The sequence below is a fragment of the Furipterus horrens genome, unplaced genomic scaffold (genome assembly GCF_987537825.1).
Source record: "Furipterus horrens unplaced genomic scaffold, mFurHor1.1.pri manual_scaffold_11, whole genome shotgun sequence".
Lineage (NCBI taxonomy): Eukaryota > Metazoa > Chordata > Mammalia > Chiroptera > Furipteridae > Furipterus > Furipterus horrens.
In genome coordinates, this window is record NW_028327181.1 from 54,367,219 (window position 1) to 54,391,806 (window position 24,588).

General features: G+C 44.0%; 1 protein-coding gene across 1 annotated transcript in view; it reads right to left on the minus strand.

The window, feature by feature from the left end:
• DNAH2 (dynein axonemal heavy chain 2) overlaps positions 1–24,588 on the minus strand; it is a 102,527-nt gene that overhangs the window by 31,689 nt on the left and 46,250 nt on the right. The window contains exons 25-50 of the mRNA XM_090291489.1: positions 23,517–23,678; positions 23,308–23,411; positions 22,136–22,292; positions 21,906–21,988; positions 21,609–21,789; positions 20,914–21,052; positions 17,844–18,061; positions 17,474–17,575; positions 17,013–17,138; positions 16,603–16,713; positions 16,126–16,314; positions 15,590–15,693; positions 15,295–15,484; positions 14,620–14,800; positions 13,631–13,758; positions 13,142–13,294; positions 12,741–12,866; positions 5,176–5,394; positions 4,814–4,931; positions 4,469–4,605; positions 3,786–3,923; positions 3,542–3,700; positions 1,322–1,474; positions 1,037–1,128; positions 511–709; positions 132–356 (exon numbers count right to left, since the gene is read on the minus strand). Of these exons, the coding sequence (XP_090147615.1) occupies positions 132–356; positions 511–709; positions 1,037–1,128; positions 1,322–1,474; positions 3,542–3,700; positions 3,786–3,923; positions 4,469–4,605; positions 4,814–4,931; positions 5,176–5,394; positions 12,741–12,866; positions 13,142–13,294; positions 13,631–13,758; positions 14,620–14,800; positions 15,295–15,484; positions 15,590–15,693; positions 16,126–16,314; positions 16,603–16,713; positions 17,013–17,138; positions 17,474–17,575; positions 17,844–18,061; positions 20,914–21,052; positions 21,609–21,789; positions 21,906–21,988; positions 22,136–22,292; positions 23,308–23,411; positions 23,517–23,678 (3,894 nt within the window). The remainder of the gene's footprint in view (positions 1–131; positions 357–510; positions 710–1,036; positions 1,129–1,321; positions 1,475–3,541; positions 3,701–3,785; positions 3,924–4,468; positions 4,606–4,813; positions 4,932–5,175; positions 5,395–12,740; positions 12,867–13,141; positions 13,295–13,630; positions 13,759–14,619; positions 14,801–15,294; positions 15,485–15,589; positions 15,694–16,125; positions 16,315–16,602; positions 16,714–17,012; positions 17,139–17,473; positions 17,576–17,843; positions 18,062–20,913; positions 21,053–21,608; positions 21,790–21,905; positions 21,989–22,135; positions 22,293–23,307; positions 23,412–23,516; positions 23,679–24,588) is intronic.

The following is a 24,588-nucleotide window of genomic DNA, read 5'->3' on the forward strand; positions in this document are numbered from 1 at the left end:
GCCTAACATAGACAGGATATTCCCCAGTGGAAAGGAATATTGGAGCATAGCGTTTTGGCCTGGCATCCCAGTAGAGGGGGGGACTGAAGCTATCAAGGGAGGGACAGAGAACAAACACCCCAGATGCTTACTCGAATGTACTTGATGGTCTGCTTCAACCGATCATACCAGAAGCCATAGTCGATCCAGAGGCGAATGAGCTCCAGGGGTGGCTGAGACCCAAATAAGTCCTTAGCTGGCATATTTAGGTCATCCATAAAGGTGATCATGCTTTTGCCCCCGAAGGGCACATAGACCCCCTTGGTTCGCTTCTCCACCCTGCTCTCAATGATGCTCTGCACATTATTGGATGTGGTCTGGTGAAGAAGGTACAGAATGAATGCTGGGGTCCCTCAAGAGAAATACAGCCTTAGAGAGGAGCGTCGATCAGGTGCTTGGATCCCAAGAGAGAGTGGAAGGCAGAGGGAGAGTGGGGCGTGGGCGGCCTGATCCCAGGGCCCTGTAACACACCTGTGCAGACATGTTGACAGTGAGCACTGACCACTGGCTGGAGGGCAAGGACTGCAGAACACTCTGGGCGATGGAGGTTTTCCCAGTCCCCACGGGACCCACCAGCAGGACGGGAATCTGGTTGGCCACCAAGGTGCTCACCAGGTGGTTGTAGCGAACAGTGTCAACAGTGGGCACCATAATCTTATAGAAGGGGGAACTAGGGAGGAAAGGAATGGTGTCTCAAGGACCACTGCCCCGCTCCTTTCTAACCCCCCCCTTCATTCTGCCTCCCGGCGTTTATCATCCTCTGGTATCACCACTCTCTACTCGCCAACTCTGCCTCCTGTGGGGCCTGGGGGTCAGGCCTTCTCCTTAGGATCCTGTCCCATAGCCCCTCGATCCCACTTCCTGTACTCAGGAGTCATCTCTGCTCTGGCACCCACCCTCTCCTTTCTCACTTTTGCTTCTAGGCTCCAGCTCTCTCACCGCACCTCCTGCCAACCGTAGCCCCAAGTCTAAACTGCCCCTGAGGCCTGGCTCTCACTTTGAAGGGTAGCGCCAACTTTTAGGGAGCTTATCCTCAAATGATGTCCAACTTCTCATCTTGGGGTCCACAAAATACTCATACACTGTGTCCTGAACAGGAAATGTGTATCAGGTTACCAAAGCCTTCCTTTAGCTCTTCCCTGCCCAGAAAAAGGTGCTCACAGACCACTGGGGGAAGAGGAGAGCTGGGCTGGCAGGCTGAAACTCAAGAAGAGTCTGAGGATCAGGGAACAGGAGGTTCTGGAAAAACAGAAGAACAGGACAACCGGTTTGGGGGCTTGACCTTATTAGGAAAAGAGCCCTCAATCTCACGAAGGTAGCTGTCGATCTTCTTGCGGCCTTCCTCATCCACAGAGGCACACACAGACCAGATCATGCTGAACACGAACGTCAGCTCGACCATGCAGACATAGTTGTCCCCATCAGCTGGGTTCACCTGCGTGGAAAAAGACAAGGGGAAATACTCTCAATCTGTAAGAGACGGAGGGATCTACTTCGACAGATAATCACAAAGGCTTAGAGGCTTCCTCCCTTCCTGGTTCTGTTTGGAAAACCATATGGGTGTAGACGAACCCAAATTGAAAACACTTAGATAAACCTGAAACTCCTTGTAGCCCAGACCTGAGTTTCTTCTCTCCTAAGTTATAAAGACGTGGCAGGGACCTAGCCACACTTTATCTACCCTAAAGAAGTGCCCACAGATGCTCAAGGAGACAGGTCCAGGGACATTTGTGGTGACTTCTTTGTAACTGCAAAGAAGTGGAGTTGACTTAAATGTCCACCAGTAGAGGAACAAAAAAATGAAGCGCCGTGTTTTACCATGGGATAGTATATAGCAGTTAAAAGCGTTGAAGTTAATCTACATGTGGCAGTATAGAACTCAAACACATGCTGTTGATTTAATAAGCATATTGCAAGTGTGGTGTAGAGCATGCTACAGTTTTGTAAATACCACATTTCTATGGATGCCTATGGGCTTATATGTAAATGTTCATTTTAAATAGGCCTGGAATGACACATACAAACATACTCCAGTAGTTAGTTGTGTGGACCATGACTGGGAGGGCAAAGGTGATCAAAAACAACTTTAGTTTTATATAAAAAATTATAATTTTTGGAAAGAAAACTAGATTCAACTGTCACTTGAGTAATTAAAAATTAAAATATACCAACTGAATAGCAGGAATGGCGTATTTAGAGCTCACGCTCTCAACCCCCCACCCAAAGGGCACGTGAGCTGCTTGCCTCTGATGGTGAATGGTGCATGTGGGGCTCTGCAAACGACACCGAACTCCTCGGGGGAAACGGGCAACAGGCAGCCAACATGGCATCATTTGCATCGTCTCTAACCTACTTTGTGGAACAGCCACAGGCCCATGGGTGCGGAGGTCTTGGGGGTGGGTTCTAAATTAAAACACCTAATACTCCACGATTTGTGATATACAGGAGGCTGTCCAATCCAGAATACTGGACTTGGTCTTAGAATAACCCTCAATCCTCAAAATATAGATGGGAAATGGTGTTGAGACTCTATCATCCACCATATTCAATCTAGAATCCTTAGTCTGTGCTTCCAGCTCATCCCAACATGCAGCACATCTCCCACCCTCTTCTTGGGGTTTCTGCTACACTGAGAGGGTCTGTGTGCAAACACTACCCCCATCCCTTCCTTGCCCAGCAGGAGCTGACTCTTGTGTCTCCGTGTTGTGGGGAAGGCCGTTCTCTGTACCTACGGTGAATGCCCTGCTCCCTTTGTTCTCTTTCTCAGTGCTCTTCCCCCCTGCTCAGCCTCCTCCCTGGCCAGTCCTCCTGAGCATCTGGGACACTATATTATTGTCCTTTTTCCATATGTTACCTTGAGAGTTTATCTACATAGTTTTAAGCTACATGAATTGTGTCAGGAATGACATATACTGTTACAGATCTTAATCATTATATAACTTTATATTAACAGTTTAATTATCTGGCAATGTCTTTAAAAGCAACACAAAATGTTTCTAGGCAGTGATTTAATCTCAGCAGAAAAAATTTACAATTTTGGTGCTTACTCCATAATTTTAAACTAAACAAAATTTTTTCTTATGTATCAGTTAATCTGGAAATATCTAAAACCCCTCATCAGATTAAGTTGGGAGATCCTTCCAGCAAAACAATATCCCAAGACTTAATTTTTTTTTTTAAAGGATAGAGAAATGAGGGACCACATGAATTATCCTCAGTTCCCAAAATATAAAGAGGAAATTATAGTGAGACCCATTGTGTACAATATCCAATTTAGAGATCTTAATTGGACCTTCCAGTATACACGCACACATGCACGCACACACGCACGCATGCACACACACCCCTCACTGCCGCCATGGTCAATGTAGCCTTCCATTGCAGTCTCTGTTCCACTCAAGCCAGGTGTTCAGCCTGTGTTTCAGACATGCCATTTCCCTGAAGTTGTTGCCCCAGGAAGTCATGAGCCTGTGCTGCCTGGCCCCGCTCCGGTCCCCCTTACCCCATTCTCTGGTGTGGCCAGGGCTGAGTACAACTTGCAGAGGGAGATGATTCCGCTGTATTCTGGTAGGGGCACAAGTTCATTGCAATTGTCCTTCTTGAAGGTCAGTATCTTGTTAATAAATTTTTCAAACATCCGTTGAAGGGGCTCTACCTCAGTCTGGAGTTGAATATGAAGGGTTCTATTCATTCTTATGTCCCGTAGGCTATGCTGGTCTCTTCCCTCTCCTCCGTTCCCTTCATACCTTTGGCCTCTTCTCTAGCCATGACTGGACATAGGGCTTCCAGCCCAGGTCAGCGTAGTCAGTGTACACCATCCCACAGCGAGACACGGTGGCTGGAGAGGCCACTGCCAAGTTCTCCACTTCAAACAGGAGAGACACCTAAGGATATACTTTGTCAGAACCTTGATTTTCACTCCTCCCTGCCCAGAACTCTGATGCCCCAGGATGTCTCTGCCAGGTATCAGCTATGGCAGGGTGAATAAAGACCTAAAGTTTACCAATGATGTGCTTGTTAAAAGAAAGTAGAGCTTATTCAAGGTTATCTTTTTAAAAAAATCACTCCCTCGCTGGCATTGTTTGGGTGGGTGGAAAAGGGCGGACTTACAGTCCATGAATTCATAATCCAGGTGCACTAGTGAAGGCCCTCCCTCCCGCGCCAGTGGAAATGAGCATGAGGAGGGCTGCCCAGTCTACACAGTACTTCCTAGTACGCAAGGTTCTTTTCCATGCAATCGTTCTCCTCAGCCATGGTAGGCCCGCATTTTCCCTTCAGTCCCAGGTTCCCCTGAAAGCAGGCCTCCTCCTGCTCAGCCCTCCTACAGAACTCCCTCTCCTCTGAGGATCCCCCTGCTCTTCCCTTCAGCACTGCCTCGTGCCCTCCAGCTCCCCCGTCCAGGGCCTCGGTAGTCAGGCCACCCCTGTACCTGTTCAGGCATCGCGATGCGCTCTCCATTGATGAGGGTCAACACCTTGTTGTCATCCATGACAGAGTTCATGCTCTCAATCCACAGGGTGTCCACAGGGCCATCAAAAAGGATCCACTTCTCATCCGGTTTCTCATCTTGGTAGCAGGTGGACAATGAGGAAACCAGAGCTTTCCCACCTAGGGCCCTCCACACTCATCCCCTCCCAGGTGCAAGCCCATGCGTCCTTGTACCTCAGCATTCTCCAAGCTTTTCTCTCCCAAACTGAGCTTTCTCTCCCCAGAATGCCCACCCCCACAGGAGATTTAGGCATCTGCTCTCCCCACCTCATGATCCTTCGGGTACCTGCACATGCCATCCGCATGACGCTGGATAGGATGCCATCTGTCCACTCGTTAGTGTTAAGGTCATACTCCCCATACAGCTCCCCCAGGGACAATGCCTTTGGGTTCAAAGGGAACTCCTAAAAATGACACAGGAAGGGGTTTTGAGCTGCTGGCAGACACAAATCCCAATATCTCCCTTAAAGTCCAGGGATTTGTACTTGCCCCTTTTCTCTCTCATCTCTCCCAGGCCTCCTTGGACCCAGGCACCGCCTCCTGGCCTATACTGCCCTCCCTGATGCATATGCGTCCCTACCCCCGAGCCACCACCGTCTTCCTGCTACTCAAGTCTCTGCCAATGACTTCACAGTCCCAAACCCGTACTCTAACAATATTGAAGTTGGGGTCTCCGGCGCGGCACAGGGAGGACAAGGAGGACTGGAGAATCCGCCATGACGTGGTCTTGCCACTGCCCGTACAGCCCACGATCATGGTGGAGTGGCGGGAGCTCTTAGTTTCATACAACTGGATGACCTTGGTGAGGGTGAATGGCGTGACCTGCAGGCCCATTTCTCGAATCTCCTGTTCAATGGTCTCCCTCAGCTGAGAGAAGGGAAAAACAGCAAGTGAAAGAGAAAGGAAGAGGACCGCAAAGGACTTCCAATCTCCCCAATGCCTTGGAGGATAACGTTCCAACTGTTAGAAAATAGCACCAGAACCCTTTGCGCTCTGGCAAGTGTTCATTCCCTGGGAAGCTGACCGATGGCAGAGGCAGGAGACCGGGCTCTGCAGTCTGCCCTGTGAACGTAGGTCGCTTCTCTGGGTCTCTGCTTCCCGACCCATTAAACAGAAGTAATGGTGATAACTTTTCTCATAAGGTTGTGGCGTTAGATAAAACAGTCAACATAAAACACAATGTCTGACATGCTCTGTGCACTGTTTTCTAATATTATTTAACAAATATTTATTAAGCCTCTGTAGTGGATGCCAAGCAGTGCTTTGGGTACTGAGAACAAAGTAGAGTTTGTCCTACTGCAGAGCTCACCAGACATTGAACAAGTCATCATCTAAGATAAAAATGCTTACAGAACCATGACCCTATGGATCAGTCCCAGAATACTATGGCATTTTTTAAACATACAGCCAATGCAACCAAATAATTTCAAATAGGTGCAGGATCTTTACTTGTATCTCTCCAACACCATTAAGGAAGGATATACTTTCTCCCGCTGAGTTGTTGCCTGCTTTGTTTGTTGATCTTAAGATACCTTCCTCTTGTGCCCATTACGCCATTAGATACATGTGTGCATATTTAACATCATGTCATAAGTTTAAGATGCCATAGTTTCCTTTTATTCAGTTTAAAATATTTTCTAATTTCTTCTTTGACCCATGAGTTATTCAGAATTATATTGCCTAATTTCCAAACATTTGGGCTTTTAAAATTGTATTTTGTCATTGGTCCCTAGTTTAGTTCTCTCGTGGTGAGAGATCATGCTCTGTATACTTTTCAATCATTTAAAATTTATGAGACCTATACTTAATAACCCAGCACACAGTCAATTTTAGTAAATTTTAGTAAAAGTTCCATGCACACTTGAGAAGATTATGTTACTGTAATTCAGTTGCATAAAATGTTCTATATGTGTCAAGTTAGATCTGTTAAAAGCACTCCATTCTGTATCTTTATGGATTTTTTTATCTGCTTTCTTCATTAATTTCTGAGAGAAGTATATCAAGACTTCTCACAAGGATTGCGGTTTTATCTATTTCTCCTTTTAGTTCTGTCAATCTTGTTTTATCTATTTTGTAGTTATATTATTTTTTAATTTCTTTTTTTATTGTTGTTCTATTACAGTTGTCCCAATATCTCCCCCATTGCTCTCCACTGCCCCGACCCCCACCCCCACACCCTGTTGTCCGTGTCCATGGGTCATTTATACTAGTTCCTTGACTAGACCCTTCCCCTTCTTCTTCCCCTCCTCCCCTCCCGCCCTCCCCTCTAATCACTGTCAGTCTGTCCCTTGTTTCCGTGTCTTTGGTGCAGTTATATTATTAAGTGAATATAAATTTAGAATTGTCATATCTTTTGGGACATGGACTCTTTTATCATTATGAAATGTCCCCATTTACCTTTAATATTCTTATTGCCAGAAAGACAAGTTTGCCTGATGTCAGTAGTTATTATTGTGATCAGATGTTTTGAATAAATTCCTTTGAAATTTTTGAGGCAGATTTACAACCTTTACATGGTCAACCTTACTAAATATTCTGTGTGTGCTTGAAAAAAAAAGGTTATTCTTCAACTATCAAATACAACTGCTATAGGTGTTTATTAAATCAAGATTGTGTTGTTCAAATCTTCTATATCCTAACTGATTTTTAGTCTGATTGGCCTATTAATTACTGGAAGATATTAAGATCTCCACTACAATGCTAGATTTATCTATTTCTCCTTTTAATTAAATTTTGCTCTATTTATTTTGAGGCTATATTTTTACATACCTCTAAATTTAGAATTGTTTTATCTTTCTGGTAAACTGAATCTTTTTTATTAAGTGACCATCTGTATTCCTAGTAATGATTTTTGCCTTAAAATCTGTGTTGTCTGAAATTGCTACCTCAGCTTTCTTCTGATTAGTATTTACCTGAGGTATCTTTTTCTATTCTTTGACTCTCAACCCTTTGTCTTTATGTTTTAGTTGTGTTACTTCTAAACAGTATTTTTTTAAACAGTATTAAAGATCAGTATAACATCATGTACTCTTCAATGTATGATCATTTCCCCTTTGCTGAACAACTTTTTTGTTTTCCCTAGAGGCTAATAGTTGTTTTTTGTTTCCTTAGTTTTTAACATACTGATCTCTAATTCAACTTCAAACTCTGCCAGTTAACTAAATCTCTCAGAACATCTATTCACATGAGGCATGAATTTTTTCTTTCAGAAGCCTTCCTGAAGCACTTAGATGTACTCCCATCTAGACTGGCTTCTCTCTGTCAGGCACACAGTCATCATCCTGGGGCCTCTATTTTCCTTTCTTGGCATGCCCCTGCATTTTGGCAGAACATACTTTCTAGTAGCGCTCTCAGAAAGCATATATTGGAGATAATATTTTTTGAGAGTCTGCATGTCTGAAATATCTCTTATCTAGCCTCCTATGTGACAGGTTGACTGGGAATAGAATTTGAGGTTGAAAATAATTTCCTTGAGAATGGAGTTGAAGGCTGCTCAATTGTTGATCGATTCAGTATTGCTACTGAGAAGTCCACCATTTAAATTCTTGATCTTCTGCATTTACCTCTTTTTTTTTTTTTTAATTTTCTCTCTCTGGGGAAGCTTCTTAAGTCTTCTCCTGGTCCTGGTGTTTTAAAATTTTTAAATGATGGGCCTTGTTAAGGATTTACTTTATCCATTGGGTCACACGTTTGTGGATCCTTTCATTCTGGAAACTTAGATCCTTCAGTTCTGGGGATTCTTCTCGAATTGTTTCACTGTCGATCCTGCCCCCCTCCTCCATTTTCTCTGTTCCTACTTTTTGGAACTCCTATTATTTGGCTGTTGTCCTTCCTGCCTGGCTTTTGAATCTTACCTCTTTTTCCTTTGGTCTGTTCTATTTTCTGGAATATTTCTTTTTAATAATATTTCATGGAGACAATATCTTAACCTTATCTCTGAGAACACAATGATTTAAAAAAAAAAACAACTTTTCTTTCTCTGTATTATCTCTTTTCTCCAACTTGCTTCTTCCTACTTGTTTTGGCTGCTTTCTGGTTAGAGGCTTTCCTCAGATGTGTGGGGACCCCTGGTTTTCTGCCCACATACAAGGGGGAAAAACTGAATAATAGCCCTGAGTGTGAGTGGGGCTCATAGACTGTGAGGATCCCTGGAGACGATTTATCTAGAACTTTCATTGGGAAATCACTATTCTCCACATTTTGGTCATTCCTCTTAGGCCAGACAGATTCCTCAGAGAAAACTCTTCCAATTTCTTGTCGCGCTGCCAGTATTCTGGGAATTGACAGATGAAAGAAGACAGTCTCTGCAATCGCTGTGTAAACATTCACTTAATCCCCATTTTAATAGGATTTACTCATGCCCTCAGCTACACCGGTGTCTCCCTGCCCAGGGACCTACTATTTTACCCACTCATCATCTGGGATCACAGAGAAGGGAAGATCTAGAGATCTTCCAAGACAGTTTGCCTCCAATCCTTCTTACTGTAGCTACACTTCCTCTACTCCCTACTCACAGAGGTATCTAATTCCACAAATGGTGGGCCTTTTGAGAACTGCCTCTCACTCTCTCCCACCTCCAGCCTTCTCAGGTTTGCTACATAAGTCACAACTTGTTCATTTGTTTCTTATGCCTAAAATTTGTTCCATTTCTTCCATTCTCTCCATCTTTTGAGATATAGATGCCTTATTTTAAAAAATCTCTTTAGAGTATGATAGTGGATTTTCAAAAGGTAACAAAATTGTTTTTAATCCACCTTCTTTACCTGCAAGTACTCTATATATAGAGTTGTTTTTAATCTCAATTACATTTTTTTCACTTATAAAAATTCTACTTGTTCTTTTTCAAATCTTAGTTTAGAAGTGTCTTGTTCCTGGCTTGTAGTTTCAAGCTTCTCTTTTACTTCTTTTTTTTTTTAAGTATATTTTATTGATTATATTGTTACAATAGTTCCAATTTTTCCCCTTTGCTCCCCTCAGCCAAGCACCACCCCTCCCTCTTTTATTTCTTTAAACATATTAAGTTTAGTTATTTATAAGTATATTTTATTGATTATGTTGTTACAGTAGTCCCAGTTTTTTCCCTTTTTCTCCCCTCTGCCCAGTACCCCACTTTCCCTAGCAATCCCAGCCCCCTTAGTTCATGTCCATGGGTCGTGCATATAAGTTATTTGGCTTCATCCTTTCCTATATTATTCTTAACTTCCCCCATCTATTTTGTACCAAACGATTATGCTTCTTAATCCCTGCACCATTTCCCCATTTCTACCCCTTCCCCTTCCCAGCTGATAACCCTCCAAATGATCCCTGTACCTATGATTCTGTTCCTATTCTGGTTTGCTTAGTTGGATTTTGTTTTTACTTTTTAGATTCAGTTGTTGATAGTTGCGAGTTTGTTGTCATTTTAGTGTTCATAGTTTTGATCTTCTTTTTCTTAAACAAGTCCCTTTAACATTTCATATAATAATGGCTTGGTAATGATGAACTCTTTTAGCTTTCCCTTGTCTAGGAGGCACTTTATCTGCCCTTTCATTCTAAATGATAGCTTTGCTGGATAGAGTAGTCTTGGTTGTATGTCCTTGCTTTTCATCACATTGAATACTTTTTGCCAGCCCCTTCTTGCCTGCAAAGTTTCTTTTGAGAAATCAGCTGAGAGACTTATAGGCACCCCTATGTAGGTAACTCTCTGCTTTTCTTTTGCTGCTTTTAAGATTCTCTCTTTATCTTGAACCTTTGGCATTTTAATTATGATGTGTCTTGGTGTGGTCCTCTTTGGGTCTAGCTTGTTTGGGACTCTCTGTGCTTCCTTGACTTGTATGTCTATTTCCTTTACCAAATTTGGGAAGTTTTCCTTCACTATTTTTTCACATAAGCTTTCAATTTCTTGCTCTTCCTCTTCTCCTTCTGGCACACCTATGATTCAGATGTTGGCACATTTAAAGTCATCCCAGAGGTTCCTAAGCCTCTCCTCATTTTTTTCAATTCTTGTTTTCTCATTCTATACTGGTTGACTTTTTTTCTACCTTATATTCCAAATCATTGGTTTGAACCCTGATTTCCTTCCCTTCACCAATAGTTTTGTGTGGATTTTCCTTTGTTTCATTTATCATAGCCTTCACTTCTTCCCTTCTGTGTTTGCCGTACTCAAGCATATCTGTCAAGCCTGTGAGCATCTTTATCATCAGTGTTTTGAACTCTGTGTCTGTTAGGTTGGCTATCTCCTCATCACTTAGTTCTCCCACTGGAACCTTGATCTGTTCCCCCTTTTGGGCCATACTTGTCTGTCTCCTCATCTTGACAGGCTCCTGTGTTTGTTTGCCTCTCTGTCTTAGGTAGAGCCACCTCACCTGTTACATTTTAAGGGGCAGAGCCTTAGGTATTCGTCAGTACAGGGTGACCCGTATCACCACGTTGTGACACTGTGTGTGTGGGAGGGGTCTAAGAGGGAACCATGCCACTTGCTCAGCACTTGCCTCTTTTTCAGGCACTTCTCCCATTTTCATATGGGACTAGCGCCTCTCTAGCTGTTGCCCTGGCTGTTGTTCCCAGAGTGGGTGTGTCTGCGGATGTTCTAGGACTGTGGGGGCCCTTTAAACAAGTGGACTTTGCTGAGAGACCGGCAGTTTCTTCCGCTGCCCAACCCCCACTGGTTTGCACAGTCAGAAGCAATGAGACTTGATTTTCCCTGGTGCTGGGACTGTGAGCTGCACGGTCTTCAGGAGCTGGGAACACTCTCCAGGTATCCCCCCCTGCTTTTTAAAATGTGTGACTGCGCTTTCTGCCGGCCTGCCGCTGCTACCACACCACATCCTCTCTGCCCTGGCTCTGCCCCTCCTACCTGTCTGGATGAGTATTTCTTCTTTATATCTTTGTTTGTTGGACTTCCATGCAGCTCAGTTTTCTGGAACTTCTGGTTGTCTCTAGTTTTGAGGTAGTTGTATTCCTTCTTAGTTGTGGAGGGAGACATGGTGTGTCTGTCTAGGCCTCCATCTTGGCCCGAAGTCTCAAAGTTTAGTTAATTTTAAATTCTGTGTTGATCATTTTCAATATCTGAAGTCTTTGGGGATTTGATTCTCTTGTTCTGTTATTTCTCTGCTTTCTATTCATGGTATCATGTTCCCTTGGGTGTTTTGTGACTTTTGACCAGAAGCTGTTCATTTTCTTGGACTTCTATCTTTAATTTTCATGATAATTCTTTGAGGCTCAAGTTAAAATTTCCTCTTCCAGAAATAATTTGAATTTGCTTCTCCCGGTCATCTAGGGGAAGCTAACAATCTGGAACTACTTAAAATTAAGTTTTAAGTTTGAGAGTTTAGGGATCATATAGTAGGATAAATTATGACCATAAACTATGTAAGGGTAGACTTGTGGTTAGAAAATCTCAAAAATTTTACCCCTTCTTCCCATCATCTGTCAAAACAAGCAAGTTTCTTTCCTGTATGGACCCTTTTCAATGGTGGGTTTCTCATTTTCCCACTTACTGAGGGTATTTTCCCTTGCAGATTGTAGTTTATGCAGGACTGGGTTTCCTATTGTACCTCCAAACTTGGGCTACTTTATCTTCTCTCCAAGGTACCTTAAATTCAACAAAAATTTTCAGGCAAAAAGCCAGCTTTTATACTCACTGATCTCCCTGCTTTTATTTCACCTCCCCATCCCAGAATTTTTTCTTTCCAGGTTAGCAATACATTTAAAAATATGTATCTTTATATTTTTATCCAATATTTTAGTGGTTTCAATGGAAAGAAAAATTCAGGGTATCTAAACTACCACTGCCAGAAAAGAAAATCCCTGTACTTTCTAAAATCTTCCTCCTCCCACTTTCATTCCACTGTTCCCACATATCAAACAGTCATGAGCCGTCTCCCCTCAAAACTCTCTAAATGAGGAGAAATAGAGGCAAGAGAGGGCAGATGGAAATAGAGAAAGTAGAAGGGCCAGTAGATTAGAGATCTCAATGAAGTCAAAGAACCAATGAGTGGAAGGACTTGAACCAGTGAGTTGGGTGGTAGGGGAGAAGTAGGGAGTTGTGGTGAGAGAATAGAACGTTTGAGTTGGTCTATATCCTTCTATAGATAAGGAAGTCCCAGAAGAAGCCAACTGTCTTGCTCAAAGTCATGGCTAGTGAATGGCAGAACAAGGCCTGGGAGCCAAGTGTCATGTTCCCAGATCTACATTCACATATGAGTTCAGGAAGAGTATTAAGGAACAAATACCTTGCCATAATCAATGACAGGCAGCTCAATGCTGGGAAATAGATCTTGCATGATGGCATTGAATAGCGGCACGTCAACTGAAGTTAGCTTGGCAATGTTCATATCTCTCATTGAAAGCAGCAAAACCTAGGTGGGAAAAGACAGACTCGGGCTGGAGGAGCTAGGGCCTAGGTACTCACTAGGCCTTTCCTTTCCAAAGGGTGAGGGGCGAGAGCCAAGAACAATGAATATACCTAAGCTAGTCTTTAAAAATATGACAGGTAAAACTGAGGCAACACAGGAGACAGGAAGAAAGGTGGGAATCCCAATCTGGGGAAAGAAAGGATCTGAAAACTTTAGTGAAGGCACACAGGACCAGTTACAGTGGAGGTTAAGGTTCAAGAGCTGTGTCCTTGATCTACCTCTTCATCAGACAGATCCGGCTGCAGGCGGCGCTTCTTGCCAGCATAGCGCAGAAGGGAGGTGAGGGCGCGCAGGCCAAAGTCGTAATGGTCCTGTCTGGAGAGCTGCTGCACAGCCAGGGAGTAAAGTGTGTATACCTTTTTGGCCAGAATCTGGGGAATGAAAACAGAAGAGGAAATGACCTATCTCTCCACATAGCCCTCTGCTTCATCTAGGGACAGTTACAAATACAAGAGGCTCGGTGCCGGGACTTGAAGCATCTGGGAGTTGCTCTGTGGACAATCCTAATGAGAAGACCTTGTGACTCATGCCATCATGGACTTTTGACATCATAGAGGGGAGACCTCTGAACACTTCTGCCCCCATATCCTATTGACAGTATGTTCATTATAGAATAAACTGACTCCAAGGCCTTCATGGAGTTCCTCTGTCCAGGGAATAATCATGGAAGGGAAGTAAAATAATTGGAAAAGAGATTATCAGAATACCTTGCAGTTGCCAAAGCCTTCCCCAAAGAGAATGATTTCTGCAATAAGAGTTGAATCGGGCACCACCATGGCAATTGGACGGAACATGGATTTAAGATTATCAGGAAGCTCTGTACGACCAGCGTAGCCTGGAAAACAGAGCCATTTGTTTAGAGTCTGGACTGCTTCCCAAAGACCCACTTCCCAATCAATCCCATTTTCCCCAACCTACCTCCATCCCTAACTTTCTCTCCAGCTTCAACTCTGAGATCTCGTCCATCCTCATCTCAGCCCTGGCTCTTCCCATGCCAATTTGGTCCTCTTTCCTATCTCTGGGCATTTCCTTACTTTCTGCATTGCCTTATTCCAAAATCAAATCACAGAGCTACCGATTTCCCATCTCTCCAAGTTCCATGTATGCAATAAAACATCAGTCCTAACAGAAATCACAGCTGCTTCTCTTATTCTTTCAGTACCTAAACCTTTTTCTGTTTCTCCTAGACCCTTCTCCTAGACCTATTTCCAGGGAACAGTAATGAGAGACTCCAGTGTCTGCACTTTGGGGAGATTCTCCCATTCTCAAAAGAGATGGCAGATAGAATAGAATCTGGGAGCTGGGAGCCCAATGGGAGAAGATAACTAAGTACTTTCACAGGCTAGGGCTACATACACAGGGTGGGGCACAAGTAGGCTTGCAGCTGTTCAAATAAAAAACAATACAGTAATTAAAAAGAATACAAAAATAAACTCTGTGCTTCGCATACTCACAACTGTAAACCTACTTGTGCCCTGCCCTGCATTCATACAGCGGTTATTAATGCCTTTAGGGAGAGCAGTGAGATTGCCTCCTTGTCTCCCAGAAGGTTGCATGTTTATTCTTCTTTCACACTTTGCTGTCTTCAGCCACATTTCACTTGGCTAAATACACTGGCCTGGCAGGGGGGAGGGGAGGACGCCCAGTTCTCCCTCACCCCCTCCGCTCCAAGCCCCATCTACTCCCGGGCTCTCACCAGGGTTCATGGTGATGAAGATCCCACAGGACCACACCAGGTTTATTTCAAAGCCCTCAAAATAGAAGCGGGTGAGGCTGGCAGCCAGGGCGGACAGAATTGACAGGATCTGCTGGGCCACCACCGACAGCACCTCCACATTGATGCGGTTAAACTCATCAAAGCAGCCCCAGGCGCCCGTCTGTAGTGGGGGAGGCAGGTTCGCTGGCAGTCAGAGAAGTACCCCAGGTAAGGAGAAACCAGAAAGCGTGACACAGCCCTGCCCGAACTGCTCTGATAGGCAAGGTGGCCTCCAAAATGTTGGGGGTGGGTGGTGTGGGGAGGAGGCGCCCATCATAGCACAGTTGTCGTTTCTGGCCAGAGCTTCCAATCTGGGGGAATGCTAGAAAAGATCTGAGTTGGAAAGAGGCCAGGGAAGAGAACTTGTGAGCACTGAGTGCCGACATTGTGCACCAGTTTACATGCATTAACTATTTAATACGTACATAATCTTCTGATTTTGCAAATAAGCAAAGTGCAGTCCATGGAGGTATAGGGACTAACCAATTTTAAGAACTAACTGAGGAGATGCAATGTTATAAGTTACAAAGCACTGAACCAAATTTGGGTTCCAGTTGATTTTCTGAGACTAAAGATATTTAAGGGGCCTCTGGAACAGGGTGGCAGGATGCTGACCTGGGCCAGGCCTGAGTACATTCGGCCCATGGACTTGAAGTCCAGGCCCTCGGAACAGTTGACCACGATGACATACATGCCAAGGGCCTTGCCCAGGTCCTTGACAGTCTCTGTCTTTCCCGTGCCTGCTGGACCTTTAGGGGAGCCCCCTCGATGCAGGTGCAATGCTGTGGTCAGTGTCACATAACACCTGAAAATTGAGGATAGGACTCAAGTCAGGCTCCTGGAAGCTTTCACTCAGTCTGCGCTGCCCCACCCCCTCCCCCAACCACCTTTCTCATGCCACAAAGCTGACCTGTCTGTCAGGGGGGTGATGACAAGCCGGCCAGAGTTACCCAAGTATTCATAACCATACTGGAATTGTGTGTTGGTCTGGCGGATCACACAGTCATCAAGATCCTGGAGGTACAGGACAGAGTAAGAGAGGTGGGCTTAAGAAGAGAGTTAGAGCCAGGCAGTGACTGATAGTAGGGCTGGAGATGGCAAGGGGGTCACAACTATGAGATGAGGGGCTCTGTTTAGAGTGAGGAGGAGGGAAGAGTTTATGGCCAAGATGGAAAAGGGGTTCATATTGCATGTCCACCCCAACCGCTTGCAGCGGCTGCCGGAAGCCTTTCTGAGTCCAGTCAAGGGACACCCACAGTGAACAGCGACTGAAAATGCTCTGCCATTCCTGACTAAAGAGACTTGTGATGGTTAGGAACTGGATTAGGGCGCTGTGGTGGGACTAAGGCTTGGATTCGGATATTGTTGTATTTAGAGAACAGGGATTTAATTAATGCATTAGGACTGGGTTTAGGGTACAAGAGTGGGGAGCTGGCCCATCTGTACCTTCTCCCAGTAGAGGCGCAGTTGGCTGAGCCAGTCAAAAGAATTGACATCCATGAGACCACTCTTATAAAGTTTCTCCAACACATCTCGGGCATGAATTTCTATGGTCACCAGACCCACAATTTTAAGCCGCATGATCTTGGTCAAGTTCCCCCTGATAGCTTCTGAATACTTATTCAGTATTGACACCTGTAGAATGAAGAAGTAGGGGAGAGAGCAGATGGAGCAATGTAATAAAAGCCAAACATACTTCACCCCAGCCTAACACAATTTTCATCCCCAACGCTAACCCTAACCCCACTATAACTCTGGATCCCCAATATCAGCATAGGAAAACGTACTTCTATGCCACCCAAACTTTCCTCACTGGACTTCTCCCATACAGCACCCTCACTCTGACCCTTTCCCACCAGCTCATTTCTAATTTTGACTCCAACTCTAACTCCAGGGCTATCCTGTACTTGTTGGGTACCCCACCTGCTTCTTCTTCATGACCTTGAGGATCTTCTTGTCTCCCCGCTCCTTAGCTGTCATCAGGCACTTGGTGACATCAGCTGTCCACTGGATCTGACTGGCAGTGATCACCACCTGAAGCATGTGCAGAGGTTGTATCCCAAAGCCCTGTCCCTGGCCGCCCTCACAGCCCAGCTCTCAAATCCCAGCTTCTCCCAGGACCAGGTGCTACTCTTCTGTCAATATGCTAATTTTTTCTGAAGGATGAGGCATGTGCCTAACGTCAGGGGCTGAGGGACTGGCATGTAGGGTTCCAGGGCCATAGCCCAGATCAGGGGGACAAGACACCAGCATGTTCAGACTCAAGATTCTGTCTTTATCTTTGCTGCTCCCTTTCAGCCCTTGTTCCCTCATTTCTATTGGCTTCAGCTCACCTGGCCAGCCCACTCCTTCACCCATTTGTCCCTCTTGTTAAGAAACTTCTTGAGGGCCAGGCGGCAGTTTCGGAGAAGGTCCCGTAGGGTGACCCTCATGGTCCGCTCCACGTCACCAAGCCAAGACTGAAGAGAGGTGAAAGAACAGGACGGCTCGGCCTCAGAGCCAGAGATGAGAGTTCCCAGGACGAAGGTGCTTAGGAAACAGAACTGCAGGGCGTGGATGGACCCAAGATGAAAGTAGGACCTGGGAAGTATCTAGCTAGGCCCCTGAGTGATATGGAGGCCAGAAGGCAGATTGTCAGGTTCAGGGTAGAGGTTATAGTTTTCAGGAATGGCCAATGGGAGGGCAAAAAGTGAAAAATGTCCCTTCACAGAGATGTTCTCTCCTCACAGAGCCAAGCAAACTTCCTAACGCAAAGAAGAATCAGCTTGATTCTCAGGCCCTCGCCACAACTCACCTCCACAGGTCCTTCTAAAAGTACTGAGTGGAGGAAATCAATATACTCGCCATCACCTGAAAACATTCCCACAGCTTCCCATTTGCTGCCGGGCCCCCCAACCTGTAGAAACAAGAAGCTGTTAATGGTCTGAAATGCCTGCTCCTACTATCTGCCTAGATGGTATTTGGGAGTAGTTTGAGAGTAATTTCTGCTTCTCTCCCCTTCCCTCAACATTACCAATTTTTAAAAAATTCTATCTCACATAATCTAGGATCATTACTATCCGCCTCCCATGAGGGGGAGGGCACTGTCTCCTTCAAGGCCTTGAATATCTTGACCTCAGCATCCTTCCCCTGCCCTTCATCCCTTCATGGCCAGCTCTATTGACCTTCTGCATTCTCAGCAACTTGATGTTGTCAAAGCATTTTTTGAGGTGTGGCTGCACAGCCTCTGGGTTACGAGACTGGCCCAGAATCTCCAGGAGGTCATCATTGGACAGGAAATAGAAGCGGGGGAAAATATGGCGCTTGGTCTCTAAATACATATCCAGAGACTTCTGAATATCTTCCAGGGTTGTGTTCATTTCTATCAATGTGTCCAGGAGGCCTGGGAAGAAGAGCAATAAATGACATTGGATGGCCTTTTACCACTCCCCTGAATAAATCTGGGGTCTCCAATTATATCTACTTTGCCAGCTCTTGAATGTTGGGGTACAGATTGCCATAATTGTTTTAGGAAGCAGAGAAATGTCCCCAATCAATCCATCATGCTTATCCCATTCTCTTCATTAATTCACTATTAAGTATTAATTATACACTCTTATACATGTTATACATTATGCATTAATTATATACCATATATGATTTCATTAATATAAATACATCTCCCCTCAGCCTTTGGGACAGTTCCATTCCACCAAAGAACCAGGGCTCTGCCAATCACCCCAAGAGTCTGAAAATTAGAGATTGTTCTACACATACAAGCCCAACAAGCTAAATCATTATATTCAAATGTATATCACATGCGTACACTGAGAGAGGTCTGCAGCCCCTGGAGTCATCAGTGCCCCTTGTGACAGTGAAAAAAGCACTAGACTGGAACTGGCACAAAATATTCAAAGTGATGAAAAGTAAGGACCTACAATCAAGATTACTCTATCAGCAAGGCTAACACTTAAGCTCAAAGAAGTGATAAAGAGCTTCCTAGACAAAAAAAAAAAAAAAAGCTGAAGGAGCTTGTCACCATCAACCCAGTATTATAAGAAATGTTAAAGGGACTTTTTTAAGAAGAAGAAGAAGAAAAGTAAATTAAAAATATGAATAAGAACATATCACAAAAAATATTCTCACTGATAGAGGCAAACACATAATAAAAGTTGTATATTAACTAACATTAAAGCTAGCATAAAGGTAAAAAGGCAAAAGTAGAAAGATTACATGTAATTACTAAGTAAATTAAGGGTACACACAAAAGAAGTTAAAAAAATGACAAAAACATAGACAAGGAAGGGTTGAATAAAACTGGTAGTGATTTTAGGACATGGTCAAATTTAAACAACCGTCAACTTAAAATAGACTGCTGTAAATATGGTAACCACAAACCAAAAATTTACAAGAGATATGTAAGAAATAAAGAGAAAGGAATCCAAACATAACACTACAGAAAGTTATCAACATGCAGGAGAAGAGAGCAAGGAAATAAGGAACAGAAAAGAACTACAGAAACAATAAAACAACAATAAAATGGCAATAACTACATACCTGTCCATAATTACTTTAAATGTAAATGGATTAAACACTCCCATCAAAAAATGAATAGATAAAAATGTGGTACCTATATGCAATGGAATATTACTCATCCATTAAAAAGGGTGAAATCTTAAACATTTGCACCAGCATGAATGGACCTTGAGAGTATTATGCTAAGTGAAATAAGTCAGACAGAGGAAGACAAATACCATATGATGTCACTTATATGTGGAATGTGAAAAACAAAATAAACCAAACAGCCCTGGCTGGTGTGGCTCAGTGGATTGAGCACCAGCCTGCAAACCAAAGCGTTGCCAGTTCAACTTCCAGTCAGGGCACATGCCTGGGTTGCTGGCCAGGTCCCCAGTTGAAGCCATGCAAGAGGCAATCAAACACTGATGTTTCTCTCCCTCTCTTTTTCCCCTTCCTTCCCCTCTCTCTAAAAAATAAATAAATAAAATCTTTTTAAAAATAACAATAAACCAAACAAAACAGAAAACAAAAATACATAGATACAGAGAATAAACTGATGGTTGCTCAGTGGGACAGGGGTTGGGATGCTGAGTGAAAAGGTGAAAGAATTAAGATGCACAAATTGGCAGTTACAACATAGTCACAGGGATGTAAAGTTATAGCTTAGGGAACATAGTCAATAGTATCGTAATAACTGCAAAAGGCATCAGGTGGATACAAGACTTATCGGGAGAAATCACTTCGTAAGTTATACAAATGTCTAACCACTAAGCTGTACATCTGAAATAAATATAATATTGAATATCAACTGTAATTTTAAAAATCCTTTTAAAATTTTTAATTCATGTTGCCATTCAACTTTGCGTAACCTAATACCTAGATTTTTATCAGAATAATTAAAATTACGTGGATTTTTAATGTGTATACTCAAGATTCTTGGGAAAAGAAGGAATTGTTACATTGACCCTAAGCAAAATAAAGAATCCTCCATACCTCCTGACAAAACTCTCTCTTCGTGACACCTGTTCTCGGTGCCTATCATCAAACCTGACTTTCTGATTCTTTAGCCCAACCTACAGCAATCAACCGGGCCTCACTACATTTACATCTCTTTCACAGCCTCTACCAAAGTATCTTCAATAAAGACTAGTTAATCTTCTAAATTAATCAAAGTCAATGTAATAATAACAATAGCTAATAGTAGCCAAGGACTTACTCTGTGCCATTTAATGCGGTAAGTATTTGCATTATCTCATTTACCTGCATTAAATGAATCAGCTAGAGAAGAGTAAGCCCTCAATCAAGGCTTCCTGGTGCTATTAATTGAGCACCAACTTTATGCCAGACCCTCTTTTCAGTGTTACATACTCCTTTATAATCCCTGTAAACCTTGAGAAACAGCTGTCATTCACCTCCCCCCTCACTACAGGTGAGGAAACTAGTACTGAGGAAGTGAGCTGCCCGAGAACATACAGTCAATAAAGCGAAAGTCAGAGTTTGAACTTAAGTCTGTTTGATTCCGTAACCCATTCTCTTCACCACTACATTGTACTCGATGCAAATATTTATTTTATTTAATTTACTGAACTGTTATCTAAAGCTTCAGCGAGACAATGGTGATGGTATCACAGCCAGGTACAATAGTTATCTTGAATAAACAATGCACGTGGCCATGACTTCACATATGTATAGCACCAACTGAGGCTACATCAGGGCAAGAGGCCAGGGAGCTCAGACCTGGATAGTGGGTGCTCCGCAGAGCATTGCTGTCCTTGCTTATCCGGTCCATGATGGCTTTCCAGTTGCTGTTGACCTGGTCAAATAAGGCCGATTCATTGGGTAGCTGCTTACGGATGTCCTCTCCTAGGAAGATATTCTGGAGGGCCAAGAAATGGAGTGAGAGGCTGTTTCTCACATACTCTCCAGACTCTGCTCCCTGCTCCCAGACTATGGATGATAGTGCAGTGGAAGATAAGGAGCATCAGAACCAAGACCAGCGTGGCTCAGTTAGTTGGGCGTCATCGAGCAGAGTGAAAGGTTGACAGTCAGGACACATGCCTAGGCTGCAGACCCAGGTCCCAGTTGGGGCGCTTGCGAGAGACAACTGATGGGTGTGTCTCTCCCTCTCTTTCCCACTCCCTTCCCCTCTCTCTAAAACAAATAAATAAATAAATATTCTTTTTTTAAAGAGAGAGAGAGAATCAGAGAGCCAGAGAGGTGAGGCATCTGGGTCCAAGAAGAAAAATGGAAGAAGAACAAGGCTTTTCAGGGAGGGAATTGATGATGAGAGGTAATAACCAATGCCTGGTCCTAAATGAAGAAGAGCTTCAGAGGTGGGAAAATGACACTGATAACAGGGCAAATATTTAGGTCCTATGCTAATAAAGGAGTAAAAACAGAGTGTAGGAAGAGCTCAGGCAGCGCATCCTGACCTCTAGGTACATCCACTGACGTTGCACTGTGAGCACCATCTCAATAACTTCCAAAATGAGGGAGAGGCAGCGTTCCCAGTGGTCCACGTCCTTCACAAAGGCCTTGACAAAATGAGATGCCTTCATGGTAGATAGAGCCACCTGGTTATCTTCCAGTGCCTGGAATACTTCCTCTGTACCTCTGGGGAGGAAGGCATCAAAACCATATTCCTTCCGCATTTGCCAATCCTTGGTTCCCAGTCCACAGCCTGGGTCACACAGCCCTCCCCTCTCCTAGCCCCCCGAGGTCCTCTCTACCTGAGTCGGTGATGGCCCTTATCCTTGTAGGGTATTATATCCAGCTGAATCACGTCCCAAGTCTTGGCAATGTTTTGTAATGCCTGTGGCAAGGAATTGGGGAACAGAGCAATCAGACATTTAATCCCCAAGGGGAACAGGAACTGTGAGAGGCCATCAGATGATAAAAACCTGGAAGCCTTTGTTCTGGGCTTGGAAGTTGGGGAATATGGAAGAGGATTGTGACATACCAACTCTATAGCCAGTTCTTTGGTTGCTGAGGCAGAGATCTCCCCAATTTTCTCGACGTGTTGATCCATCCCAAGCTCCACAATCTTCTCCAGTGTGAAGCTTTCAGACTCCTGATCAAACTCCCATTGGATCTCATCCCTGACCTGATCCCAGTGCCTGCAGCCAGGGACAGAAGGTCAGTTTAGGAGGCTGGACACCAGGGCCGACTGGAAAGTATTAACATCAGTCCCTGGACTTCTCCCATTGGAATATTATGATTCTGTGTATTTATTTATTCGTGAGTCCACATTTACTAAATAGGCTCTAAGATACGACCTCAGGCACTGTGGGGAATACAGAGCTGAGGTGCTGATTCTCTGGAGAGGGAGTTAAGACAGACTGCTTACTGCAGGTTTATTATAGATTACGTGCTGGGCTAAGTGCTCTACATGAAACATCTCACCTAATTCTCACGACCCCTCTGTAAATAGGAATTATTGTCGTTCCATTATATACAAAGAAACTGAGACTTAGAGAGGTTAAGTAACTTAGGCAAATAAAATGGTTAGGTTATATGTAACCACATAATACTTAAGGGTAAAACATGGCCAAAGACACTATACTGGAGGCAATGCAAAATAAGTAAAATTATTTTCTCCTAAATAGATAGATAATTAACTATTAAAACACCATTATAAAATAGTTTATTCTATTCTCAATGGTTTAAAAGGACTTCTCTATCATATAATAAATTCCAGATGTATTAAAAGAGTTAAACTTGAAAAACAAAATTATAAAGAATTACAAAAACATTGGAGAGAATGCAGTTATCTGGGGTAGGAGAGGTCTTAAACAAGTCACAGAAGCAAAAAACATAGAGGACGAAAGTTATACTTTGGGCTGAATCAAAAGAGAAACTTGATGACAGAAGGCATAAAGCTTAGCTGTGACAAGCAACGTAAAGTGAGAGGAGACGGAGGGGGAAGGGAGCAGAGAAGGCCCTAGGAAAACAGGAGAACCCAGATAGTGCACGAGACAGGACAGTGGCAGGCTCTAGTGAAGGCTTCTTCCAGATGTGCGTTCGTGGACAGAGGGGCAGAGAGATCTATGATCAGCATGGAGGGGGTGATTGAAAGACCCAGATGACAGCATAGGCCAGAAGGGCACCCCAGGAGCGGAGGAACAGACTTACCTCTCTCTAAGGGCGGGATTTCGCAAGTCTGAGATGAGCGGCATGGTCCTCTTGAACTGCTCGATTTTTGATCGAGTGGTTTCAATGATTTCCCAGTTTCGGTCCTGAGCAAAAGTGGGAAGCATCAGAAGAGTTGACAGTGTGCTCACACAGTTCTCCTTCCCCAGGTGCTTATTCATCTTCTGCCTCCCACTCCTCTCTCCACACACCTTATACTCTTTGGCGAGTCTTGTGAGGCGACGGAACAGCCCATGGGCCATGGTCTCCATGGCCTCGGTCTGCAGGGTCAGGAACCGGCCAGTCTTCCACTGGTTCCAGTTCTCCTCCCAGTCCCGTGTGATCTCCCACACCTGCTGGAGTGCGTCCAGCTCCTTGATGGCAGAAAGCAGAAAGCCGTGTTAAGTAACATGACTCTTACCCTCTTCCTTCCTGACAAGCATTCAGGGTCTTTGCTCCTCTCATCTGAGAAGTTTTCCCTCCAGGCAACAGAGCTGCCTCCTCAGTTCAGACTTGTTTCCCCACGCCTTTGCCTTAAGAGCTCCTGAGAACATGAAAGGATCCTCAAAATCATTAATCAGTAGGGACATGCAAATCAAAACCACGATGAGATTCAACTTCACCAGAATGGTGAGACCCCAAAAAAGGTAGGGGTGGGGGGCTCGTACGTTGCTAGTGGGGGATGTAAAATGGTGCAGCTGCTGTGGAAAATAGCTTGGTGAGTCCTCAAGAAGTTAAACATAGAATTGCCATGTGATCCAGCAATTCCACTCCTACGTACATACCCACAAGAATTGAGAACAGAGACTCAAACAAATACAAGTGCACACATGCTCTTAGCACTACTGACAATAGCTGAAAGGTGGGAAAAAAACAAATGTCTACCAGCTTGTTAATGGATAAACAAAATGTGGTAAGTTCATACAATAAAATGTTTTTAGCCATAAAAAGGAAAGAAGTACTGACACATGCTGTGGGAGGATGAACCTTGAAAACATGCTAAATGAAGAAGCCAGAGACAGCCCTGGCTGGTGTGGCTCAGTGTACTGAGTGTGGCCTGCGAACCAAAGGGTCATGGGTTTGATTCCCAGTCAGGGCACATGCCTGGGTTGCAGGCCAGGTCCCCAGTTGGGGGTGCATGAGAGGCAACTACACATTCATGTTTCTCTCCCTCTTGTTCCCCCTCCCTTTTTCTCTCTCTATAAATAAATACTTTTTTTTTTTTGAGAAAAGAAAAAGCCAGATACAAAAGCCACATATTTGTATAATTCCATTTCTATGAAA